The 12,561-nt window shown below is 37.6% G+C and overlaps 1 protein-coding gene across 1 annotated transcript in view; it reads left to right on the forward strand.

Moving 5' to 3' along the window:
* The window catches only part of LOC109852831, a 104,016-nt gene extending 97,540 nt beyond the window's left edge, over window positions 1-6,476 (forward strand). The window contains exons 12-15 of the mRNA XM_020424356.1: window positions 27-212; window positions 712-1,146; window positions 2,820-2,884; window positions 3,978-6,476. Of these exons, the coding sequence (XP_020279945.1) occupies window positions 27-212; window positions 712-1,146; window positions 2,820-2,884; window positions 3,978-4,251 (960 nt within the window). The 3' untranslated portion in view covers window positions 4,252-6,476. The remainder of the gene's footprint in view (window positions 1-26; window positions 213-711; window positions 1,147-2,819; window positions 2,885-3,977) is intronic.
* The last annotated feature ends 6,085 nt before the right edge of the window (window positions 6,477-12,561 follow it).

The following is a 12,561-nucleotide window of genomic DNA, read 5'->3' on the forward strand; positions in this document are numbered from 1 at the left end:
TTGAAAAGCGATGTTGCTCGTCACAGGGAGCAGAGAGAAAGACTCGGGATGAGGAGAGGCGCGCGGCTAAGAGGAAGATGACAGCGACTGGCAGAAAAAAGCTTGACGAACTTTACCATTCGGTCACAGAACGCAGCGAGTTCTACTCCATGGCGGACATGAACAAACCTCCGGTGCTGTTCTCACCGCAGGCCGAGCACGCCATCGACAAGGTAAATTATTCATTTTTTTTTTTTTTTTTCATGCATAATTCAAGCAAAAGTCAATTACGGAGTAAAATCGAATAACAAGTGCATGAAAAACAAAAATTATCATTACGAAAATTATACCGGAGAAGAGAAATTGCATTTACGTGACGCTCGTTGTACTCGAGTTGTTTTTTTGTCGGCATTTGAATAAGTACGAGTTACAGTTACATCTTGGCATGCGTTAATACTAATTAAATCGACGAGAAATTTGACCCAAAAAACAATTGCGCGACATTCACACGATCCTCTGCTCTCACCTCCGCCAAAACCTGTGCAACTAACCGCAACTCTTGCAAAGCAAACGACGTGAATTATTTCGAAAATGGCTTTTTCGAATTTTGCGTTCGAGTTGACACGTCAAGGCCGTCAAAGGCCGCTTCGCGATGAAACTGCGCTTTGCGTTTTTTTATTCCCAACGCAAAATTCGGAATGGAAGTAAATCATGTCTGTTCTCTCACGACAGTTCTCGACGATGGAGTTGTCGGGCTTCTACGGTGGTGGCGGCGGCGGCGGGGGCGGGGGTGACACCGACACCTCGTCCCTCAGTAACGGGGAAGGTGGAGGATTGAAGGCGGGTGGTGGAAGCCCATATCCGGCGGCATGCGGCCGGCCGAGTCTGCCGGCCCTCAAGTTCCACAACCACTTTCCACCCGACAATCTCAGTAGTCTCCACGACAAGAAGGACTCGTTGCTGATGCAGGTCCAGGAGTTGCAAGGCTCGGTGTTGCAAGGTGTGCATCAGGCCGGTTTAGGATCGGTTGTGTCCAGCGTCGGAAATCGGCTACATCTTCCTCATCAGTCGGAAGAGCGCGTGTTGCTCTTCGTGCGCCAGGAGTCCGAGGACGTCTACACACCCTTGCACGTCGCCCCGCCAACGGTCCAGGGACTTCTAAACGCTGTAAGATTCGTTCTAAAGGATATTTCTTTACACACCGCCAACACGCACATAATCTTCACGAATGCCTCGCCTTGTAGACACATTTAATAGACCATTTAGATCTCTTTCTCACCGTTTATTGTCAGAACGCGACTACTATTTTGAAACAGTATACGACACGCGAAGTCTATTACACGTGTCTAGGCGAAGCCTAACAGTTTACACGATCCGCTTGCATCTGCATTGCTCTCTTGAGAATATTTCTGAGAAGATGTCTAATAGAGTTTATGTAGTTGATAAGCGGGTTGTCTTACGAGTCTATTAACGTCTTTAATATCAACACGAAATTATTGATCTTTACGACGCGACATAAACTTCAAAGACTAGACAAGTATCGCAAATTGACACGCAATCGAGAGGAAATCTGTTTTCAAGAAGCTTTGTGCTAACTTAAATGTTAATATTTGTCCGTTCCCGGTTGGTATAAAGTAGATAAAATAATATTCTCTCTAACAAGACCCGCGAGACTCTCTCTCGTGGAAATGGTAACGGGAAACGTGGAAGTTCTCACCATTTCCATACCCGATACCGGTAACAGCTCGGTAGCAAGTAACACTTTATGCAAAACACCGCCCAGCGTCGAATATGCGTTACCGTGGGCGTTAATGGGTTAATCCGTGATTACGTGGTCGTCGTTTGCCGGCGTCGTGTCTTGATCTCGGGACAGAAACACGCGGCAATAATAACAACGACGCTATCGCTCGGGCGTATCGATCGAGCGTATACGTGTAAAACTTCCTGCGGCCGGTGTGAACGCTTCCAGAGAACTTAATAAAGTCGCACGCCGGAAAAGGTGGCCGCTCGATGTCTGTTTCAATCCGATACCAGTTTAGTTTCGTTCATTCAGTCGCGTTCGCCTCGACGCGCGCGGAAATTACACGCTGGATATATTATGGTACACAAACGTATGTATTTGTCTATACGTGTTGTGTGTGTGTGTGTGTGTGAGAGAGAGAGAGAGAGAGAGTATACACATTACCCATGCATGTGAACTGCGCCATTATTAATACACCGTTCGCACTGGTCCACTTGCTAATTAATATTAATGCGCATGCATCACTGTCCAAGATCCTCCATTAATATGATATGGAAAGTGCAAGAGAGACATATACGATCTCACATTATTATATTCCTCTCTTCGCAAATATACGTGCGAGACCTGTCGCGGTTGCTCTTAACAACTTTGAACACGGTTTGTTTTTGTTTCTCGTTGCACCGAAAGTAAAAAAATCGGCGCGAAAGAAAAAAGTGGAAAGTATTTTTTTTTTTTGTCTCTTACGCGCGTAATTCTGTATCGCGTTTCTTTTTCGACGCGCAATGTGGTTTTATTCCGTTTTTCTTCTGTTCCATCTCTGCATTTCTCGATCTGTGTGTCTATGTTCATCTCCTTTTTATCTCATTTTTTTATCTATTTTTCTGTTTCTTCCGTTTTCTCTCTCTCTATCTCTCTCTCTTTCTCTTTTTCTCTGTTTTTCTATTACTGTTACTCTCTCATCGCAGTGACATCGCTGCGTCTGCCTACGCACGTCTCGCAAAGATATTTTCTCTAGTATGCGAGCGCGAAAACGAAACGACGACGGTCCGCACAAGCCACTATCAAAATTCTAATGTTCTACTTTTTTTCTATTTTGCAGATTGAGTCAAAGTACAAAATTGCATCCTCGAGTATTAATAACCTCTATCGCAAAAACACAAAGGGGTAAGTTTAGTAGAGTGTCATCTTTACTTGCATGCACGCCCACGCGGATGCATGCCTTAACGGTGACATTGCCTGACTCTCTCCGCCTGGTTTGGTAGTTTCTCTCTCTCTCTCTCTCTTTCTCTTTTCTCTTTCTCTCTCTCTCTGTCTCTGTCTCTTTCTCTCTTCTTTCTCATGATCGTGTCTCTTGCATGTATCGGATGCGTGTTTCTCTCTGCAATACGTTCGATTGTATGCATCACATTTTCTTCCGCGCACTCCTGTTTATAAAAATTCTCTGCTCTCTTCGTCGATCATCTTAACGCACGCGGATGCCGCACGCTGACCGTATCTCGCCGCTACGCACAATCTCTCCTGATTAATCCACTAATCCTTTCGCCTCTCATCTTCTGGCTTCGTGTCACGAGCACTCAAGCACGCTTGAGCCTCATCTCGCCTTCTAATGTCGTCACACGTCTCGTTCGGCTGATTATTTTTTATTTATTTATTTATTTTTTTTTTCGTATTTCGCCCGTATTTATTTTCTCAACGTACACGCCGGTCGATTCCTCTCTCGAATGATGGTTCTTCGTTTGTTCGACGTTATCTCACGTCTCGTGGAAATGAATATTCTCTCTCTGTGGTTCTTTTCCTTTCTTTCTCAAGCTGCGCGCAGTGCGGTATGGAACCTTTTACGATGCACTTTTTTCACTTTGATCCGATCTTGAAAAGATTCGCAATAATATGCACTTGACGATGTTCACGGCATTGTAACGACGTCGTTAACAATGCACGATGCTCTCTACTTGTTTCGATTACTGTCATAAATATTTCTATAATAACAGTTTTTTATAATAACAGTTTTGAAAAAAAAATTGAAATATCAAAAGGAAACAGAGTTTGAGATTTCAAAACATTTTGAAAATTACCAGCGCGTATGCAACCGTCACTCTGACGGGATTGTCTGATTCAGAAATCGTCAAGTCTCACGATATTATAGCGATTAAACTTGAATTGCATGTTAATTCGAACTGAATAATGTTTTCTGTGTAAAACGACGCGAGTCACGCCGAGATGATTTAACGAAAAAAAACGTCGTTCTGTCTTGTTGCAGAATTACAGCGAAAATTGACGACGAAATGATACGATATTACATCGATGAGGACGAGTTTCTGCTGGAAGTGACTCACTCGCGGATCAATCCTGATCCCGGCAACGATCGTAATCCGGGCTCGCCGGGTGATCATGGCGATTCCGGCGATTCTCCCACGGCCCTGTACGACGTTACCCTCATCCAGCTACCCACATCCCGCTTGCGACAAACGGCGCACTCGCCCGTTGCCAATTCGTCGCATCACGCACATGTCCACGACAACGGCAACACGTGAAATCGATCGCGATAGGAAGAAAAATCCGAAATCGGACGTATCGACCGAAACATCCGAAGCGACTCTCAGCGAGGAGGTAGCAAAATTAACAGACAACAAAACAAGAAACTTAGTTAACAGTAGATTTAAGTAGAAACTACATTTCGAATAAACTTGAAAAAAACGATTACTGTAAACGTTACTTTTTTTCCGGTAAAGTAAAAAACTCACTCATAATTCACGTAGTCGAATAAAATTCATAGGTGTATGTAATGCATTGTAATACATTGTTTAATGTTAAGACAAAAAAAAACGTGACGGATTATACGGATGTGTTTTTTTGTTAGATTGTTAGCATTTCTCGTTAATGTTTGTATTTTTTTGTATCGAGAGAAGGTTTTTCGGATTTTTCAGGTACAAAATTGTTTTTAATAGGTAATAAATTTGCGCGTTCACGAGTTAATAAAACAAAATGTCCTTGCGTTCGATAACTTTATACATTTTTTGCACACTATCAATTGGATAGACAAAGATAGTTTTTTTATTCATCGCGAAACAAGATGGTTTGCAAGAATCTATAGTTGATTTATAAGCAATAATGTTAGTAGTAAATTTTTGCGCATTATTTAAAAAAAAAGCTTATCATCGATCGCGAACGTCGCTACGTTAAGTTTTGTTTTTTTTGTATTTCTTTTTTGTCGAAGCTAATTTCCGCATAATTTTTCAATACATTACATTTAAAAAAAAAGTTAATTGAGCAATCATTTGCGAGCTTTTAATGAATTTTTTTTACTTATTGGAATTCACAGAGAATACAATACGACAGATATGAATTGTATAGTCATCTTGAAAACAATTTTCTAGATATTTATCAGATACTTAACATACTATCAATTGATAGATACATACAGTGACAACTCATATCAATTGATAGATATCTTTATGAAAAAAATGTAATATTTAAAAGATAGACTATTTAAAAAATGTATAATGATTATTTTTAAGATTATTTTTAAGATTATTTTTAAGATTATTGTTTTAAGAGAAAAACCGAAGAAAAATCCGAGGAACTTTTTCTAACGCCTAATGTAATGTGACTATAAAAAGTCTTTCGCTCACGCTGTCTGGGCTTTGACTCGACTGATATAACAAATAAATCAATTGTGCAAGAAAATACGTAATGAAGGTTTAGCGGAAGTTGAGCAGAATAGTACATTTTTTTTTTTTACACTCTTTGCGAATGAATATTACTAAAATTTCTTTTCAAATATTAGTAATGTTTGAATCGCGAGCCACAGATTGATGAAATTTTGTCAAATTTCGTGTATAGCCAAATGCGCTGACATTGTAGACACGAAAAGTGAATTATTACCGCGTATTAACTTGTTTTTCCCCTTTACAAATAATTTATATGCGCGCCAAATGTATGTAAAAAAATCAAAAGTGATTTAAGAATCTCGGTATGTATACAGTAACTCTTCTTATACTCGGAGATTAAGACCGAAATATTAATTATCTCGAAAACAATTACAAGATAATTATATTATATATTATATTAATAAGACACGAGTCGAAGAGTGTGGAAAAACTCTTCCGAGTTTAAAAGGGCTACTGTATTAAATATTTGTATGATGTACATGTAGATAGCACTTATACGATCATACTATCATTAATTCATAGTAGCCAACATATACGTGTAAGCTTTTAATTTGCCCGAACTGTTTTAAAATTACGTCGCATTGGTGCCGTAAACCTTCGAAATGATATTCCCAGTGATGCGTTAGTCAATGATAGACAATATTTACGCAACGCGCGTATCTTGTTCATGAACAGATGACATCTCTTTGTCATTTTTAAATAACCCGACCACTCACTTACTGACTACTCGCTTGTTGATATGTGTGTTTCATATTGTTCTAACTTCAGTTATTTTGCATTATACTTCAACTCATCATTTCGTCAATGTGTGTATTTAAAATTTGTTTTAAATTCTCAGGTATCTTACTTTTGGATATCGATCGATTTCAGATTACTCAGTTTTCGATTGGTCGTTTGTTAATAAAAGATATTTCAAATCAACTACAAATTAAATTTATTTAAGATTACTATCCTAATAATAAGTCATGTCTTTATCACTTTAATTGAATTTGATGAAATAGTGAATTTAATGCAAATGTAACTAAATATTTTATTTTTTGAAAATTTTTATTTAAAAATTGTTTCTTATTTAAAAATTCATGGTTAAATATTAATCCTGAAAAGTGAAATATATTTTAATACATATGTATATACATAGTTTAAATATATTTTACAATATATAGTTGTCACATTGCATTAATATTTTGAGTTACATTGACGTAAGTTTTTTTCACATAAAAAGCAGTTCTTTTTATATATAATTCATTCGTAATACCGTAAATTTGCAACAGAGAGTACTGAAACATGACTACTACTAAGATAATAATCTTATATAATTTTATTTGTAATTTAATCTGTCTTTCTAATATAATGTAATCATAATCAAGAGGCACGGTAGTGTCTCGCGTCAAGTTCACGCGCAACGAAGTGCGCGAGCACACTGTGTTATATATTACACAGTTATTTTTACATTTTTAGAAGGCATATAATATGTGTTAAATCATATTAAAACTTTTATTTTCAAGACATATTGTTACTGTAAAATCTAAATATGAACTCGCATTATTGACAATGACACTCTAGCTATAATATATGATTATAATGGACATAATTATATAGTGTGTAAGATAAAGTAACATTAAGGTGCCACATATTTGGAAAACAAACATTCTCTGACGCTCATGTAGTTTTGTTCAAATTTCCAGCCAAAATGAGTAGATTATAAATCATTAGTAAAAGTAAATTGATTACTAGCAAAAGTAAGTTAATTTTTGAGATACAGTTGCTTCTGTTTGTGTGCTCTTCAAAGTGCGTTTAGACCGCGCAACAATCCTGGCAATATAAAATAAAAACCATTTATATCTTTGTTGTGACGCTAAAAAAAAGCAGACACGTGTTCTCAATAAATAGTAGTATCAACAAATTGCATCTAAACGCACTTCCCATATGTGAAAAGTTGGAATATGTGAATTTATAAACTACTCGAGTGTTCAAATGCTAGGATTTAGAAAAAAAAAGTGAAAAATTATTCGACAATTTTCTCTGATTTTTTTAGATATAAAAAAGAATCTCAAGTTTTCCAAAGTTTTACAAACATGACGATCAATTCCCGAATTGAAGAGGTTTTTTATATTTGATTTTTCTAATGACATGTATCAAAATGGCACACCACGGTGCGTGTATTGTCAAGATGTTGAGCCATACCAAATGTGATACCCATCAATAAATACTAATCATTTCTAAAGTTGCAAAGCCATTAATTACTTGCACAAATCATGCAACACGTTTGGAAACGTTTATGACTTTACACGTGAAATTGCACCAATAACGTCTCAATGATATCTTAACAATAAAACGTGCAATTCTTCATGTGTAAAGGCATTGTAACACCTCTGTACGCATATACATCTCTACGATTATCCTTACATTAATTCTCAGTAGAAAAAATTCTAGAAACAACGAATGTAATTCATTTCCCTCCGAGATGAATGTGAGAAAAAAACAATCATGCAATCGAGTTAAAAAATAAGCCCGATACATTTTTTCTACTGTATACTAGGCGCAGCAACACAACTTTCGCTATTGTTCAAACACATCTCATTTCCACTTTTCGTGTGTTCTGACTTGAATCAATTTCAATCGCACCTCTCTCTCTTATGTTGCTGTGTCCACTGTGCAAGTGCCAATATACATACATGAAAATATACGTACAAACAACTGTGTGTGTGGTGAGAGAAAACTTTTAAAAACTCTCCACGGAGATTATATTATTGACAATATGAGAGCAAAGTTTTTTAAAATGACGTGATTACATTACATATTTGTTACAAGTTGTATTAGAGTGTTGTATTAGAAAAATATATTACGACATTTCTCTTTGTTTTATATATATACATGTTAATCTTACGTCGTTATATATAACACATACCGATATCAAAGCATTTGATCAAAATACGCTTGTAAAATGTAATCGCACTTTAGTGTTTAGTTATTTTGTTACATATATATTGCCACTCGTTTTAGATTTATAAATAAAATGATATATAGGTTGACAATTATTAATATTATATGAATTTTATATATATATATATATATATTGAATTATAGAAAAAGAACTTTATATTATAAGACATATATATGTATATTATTTTTAATATTATTATATGTACGTTATATTATTATTTTTATACACGAAAAAAATGCCTGTACGGAGTGAGAATGCGAATATGTATCGGAAGAACGGGATCAATGAGCGAGAAAGAGACGAGAAAGCGCGTGTGAATGTCGTGTGCGTACGTAAGGGATCGTAAAGAGAAATAGAGGTCTACAACAAGAGACCGAGTTCGTTGATTAGCTTTGGTCCATGACATTTTTTTTTCTGCGTAATCACATCCCCTTCCCCCTTTTTTTGCGTTACTTCCTCTCTCTAAACGCTGCCGTTGGATCTCGAAATGAGGCAAAGGACACGACTCGTTGCGTGGACAAAACGGCTGTGCGTGTTATCTCGAGCCCATTTTTATTATAATAGTGTACTTTATTATCCTTATGATTAATTAATGTTATTGTTTATGATACGCGAGAGAGAGAGAGAGAGAGAGAGAGAGAGAGAGAGANGAGAGAGAGAGAGAGAGAGAGAGAGAGAGAGAGAGAAAGAGAGAAAGAGAGAGAGAGAGTGAGAAAGAGAGAGAAAGAGAAAAACGGACGGAGTCAGAGTCGTCGTCGCGAGAAGAACCGAAAGTCGCGCCGTATCTCTTGCCGCGCGCTTCCGCCTTTTTACATTCCGGATCATGATGTAGATTTGCGTGTGCGACGATTCGAGAAATCGCGCGTACCGATATTATACAACTTGCAAACGATGTAAATGTGAAACGAGCGAGCGTGAAATGAAAGAGCCTCCCACGGGGAAGCTTTAGATTTAATGTTAGAAATACGAAGAATGCATAAAGAGAAGAGCCGGTCGAATTAAGAAACTGACAATATACTATTGATGTATCAGAAAAGCGAAAGTTTATACAAAAAAAAAAAAAAAAAAAAGAGAAGATAAGACGCGGGAATGCCAAGTTATTTTCTTTCGTCGCGTTGTCTTGCCATCGTGAGATTGTGCCAGAGGTGATATTATATTATTATATATATATATATATTATATATATATATATGATGTTTATTGCAACAATAAATATTATATTAGTACGTTTTATAAATTACACGCCTTTGTAATGTTGTTACTGCTGTTGTTACCTTTCGTCGTCACGCATCGGTGACGACTTACAATCCCTTTTACAATCGCGATATCATCCAATCATCTCTTTATTCACTTACGATTTGATGAAATATACAGTTCGTTTACCCGGAGCCCTCATTAGCATAATTCGACAGGTGTTCTCATTCCACCTACACGAAACAACTTTGCGACACATAACGCGAGATTAAATCACGTCATAAAAATTAGATGTTGTTGTTTTCATTTAATTATACAGAGATGTCCTCCCGACCACTCGTTTTTGTTTCTACCGTAATTTCCACCTTGCGAAGAAGTTCATGTGTACACACTCGCTTTGTTTCGCTTCTCGCGCGGCGCAGGGAAGATCGCGAAGGAACGCCCGCGAAGGAAACCTGTTGTTGGCGAGGAATTCGAAAGAAAAAAAAAGAGAATCCCGAGCATGGAAACTTATAAGGAAAGATAAAGAAGATTCCGCGCCTTAGAGCAAGAGAACGAAGGGAGTGTATCGTAAAATGAGCGATGCCGGAGAAGGACGTCCCGACCGTGCTTGCAGAAAGATCAACGCGCGTTCACGGCTGACGTACCTTAACAAGCCGTGTCTCCCCGGTTCACAGACACTTCATGATGATGGAATCGCTTATCCGAAGAAGTCTGACACGACACATCCAGTATGATTAGCTCGCGGAATAAGCGCGCGTTGTTATCTCACGCTCAGATCGGATTTATAACGGAACGCGATATGAACGACGTGTGTTCGATCGATGACAGGAGAGGATTACGTTTAATCCCCCATCGATCGTTTGAGCTTCCCCGTTACGGTTGCGACGAACAGCGATAAGTAAAAAAAGAGAATTGACGCTAATTTGATAAGTAAATTCATTAGACCATTTCTGATAATATAAAGTTTTTTTTTTAATTCTTGTTCATTATCTTAAATTTATCGTTGCGCGGAAAAATTGATAATTTTAATTAGTATCGGAGCACTTTTAAAGTATCAAAGTGCTCGCTGAAGTATAAGAACATGCCGACACTTTCCTGATACGGAAACCCGATTAGTGTGAGAACCGGAGGGGAGAATTAATTGGCGCCTTAATTACGGGATGTGGCTCGCGCATTTTCTCGGACGCAACAAGGGAGAAACGAAGGATTTAAGTGATTACAGCGCGATCTAGTCAGACGGTTATCATCGTTAGCTAGAAGTCGGCTCTAGTGCGTATACCAACACTAAACAATCGTGTGAGAATCGAGGACCTTGTAGAAGGACACTGGCCCTGACGTGAATTATAATATAGTTCCTCGAACGTGGTTTATGCGCTTTCTCTGTCTTTGTTCGCGTGACGAAAATATTGCTATTAATCAACTAGACGTATAAAATATATACTCTTATAGTCTAAATATTAAACAAATAAGTATACGTCGAATACGCGATACAATTGGTCACACAATGGCATCGTCTAAGCCACGTAGAGGCTTTTTCGCACGATGCGTTAGGACGCCACGTCGCAAAATCTCGATATCCGGTCGTGAATTTATATATTTCTCTTTTGCGAGATATAATTTTTCTAAAATGGGACGAAATTTAAATTTCTAATTTTTCGCGATAAAATTAATATCTCATTTCCGAGACAGTGTATTTTTTTTTCAGAAGATTTATACCTCTTGAAAATTATGACAGATAAAATCTTTTAATCGGCAAAATATTTCTCACAAATGTGTGATACGTGAGAAACGGATACGTCTGTTGAGATTTGCTTCTTAAGAGGTTCTTCTTGTCAATTCGATGCCGTCAGTTCGGTCGACGAAAGAACACGCAAAAACCATTCGAGGATAGATACAAATCATATTATAATACGCCAAAAAAAAAAAAAAATTTATATCTTCGGAGCTAATGCAAAACACTAAAATAGCACGCCGCGGGCTAATACCTCGAGATACGATGTCGACGAATTTTTTTTTTTTTTTCATCAAACTACTACGAATTTGCAAATGTTATTACTGCGTTCTAAGTTTGCCAACCAACGTTCGTTTTGAGCGAAAGAATTCATTATGAAGTTAACGCGATTCTGTTGTTTCGTAAACGATCATGCGAGCAAGGCTTTTACGGCGTTATAAAAGCGAGCGTGTTTTTATTATTATTCCATTACACTCTAAGCAATGAGGATTAGCAGCGGCAGTAGAAGAGGAAATAAAATTTCCGTCCGTAATTGTGTCAACTACAACCGAATCCACAAATCCACTTTGTGCGTTTACCTGTTTACAAAATTGTCTAAATAGTTGATATTATTTTTGTACGAGATGTTTCTTGTAAAGAGTAAAACCTAAATCGCGTCACACTTCAAGCCCCATATTTGTGACAAATCGAAGATTGTTCTCTTAATCTTTCTTCATCACGTAGCGTGTAATCTTCTCCTTCGTTCCTTCGATTCTTTGTATCAAATGACACGTCGTTAAAGCTGCAACAAACGACTTTGACATCGCTTAATAAATTAAAGGATCAACACCGTCCGAACCGGTTTAGCGAATCCGACGAGCGAATTGCTCGCGACGTGCAATTTTATCGAGACGTGCGAATTTTTGAACCAAATTTTATGTACGTGTTAAGTGTCGACCGGACGTTTTCATAATAAATAAAATGATAATTCCTATAATCATTGAAAATTCTCAACTTCTGCGTTGTTCGTGTACAATAACTGAACGAAACAAATGACAATTAACTTGTTGCCAGTATATTTTAATATAAAGTCTTGCGGTGTAGGATACCGCAATGTCGAGTTTATTATTTATTTTGATATTAAAAAAATCCATGTCAAGCCATTTGCTGGTGGTATTTTCGGCGGAGTCCGGTTTGGCAAGTTAAGTAGATGACTATAAACCGCTTGTCTTGTATATCGATTCGATTAACCGAATCCTCTGTTGCGAGCGCGGGACAACAAAAAAAGTTTTTTATCTCTTCGAGATGTCGACTTCGAGTA

The sequence above is a fragment of the Pseudomyrmex gracilis genome, unplaced genomic scaffold (assembly GCF_002006095.1).
Source record: "Pseudomyrmex gracilis isolate BER0280 unplaced genomic scaffold, ASM200609v1 scaffold_37, whole genome shotgun sequence".
NCBI lineage: Eukaryota > Metazoa > Arthropoda > Insecta > Hymenoptera > Formicidae > Pseudomyrmex > Pseudomyrmex gracilis.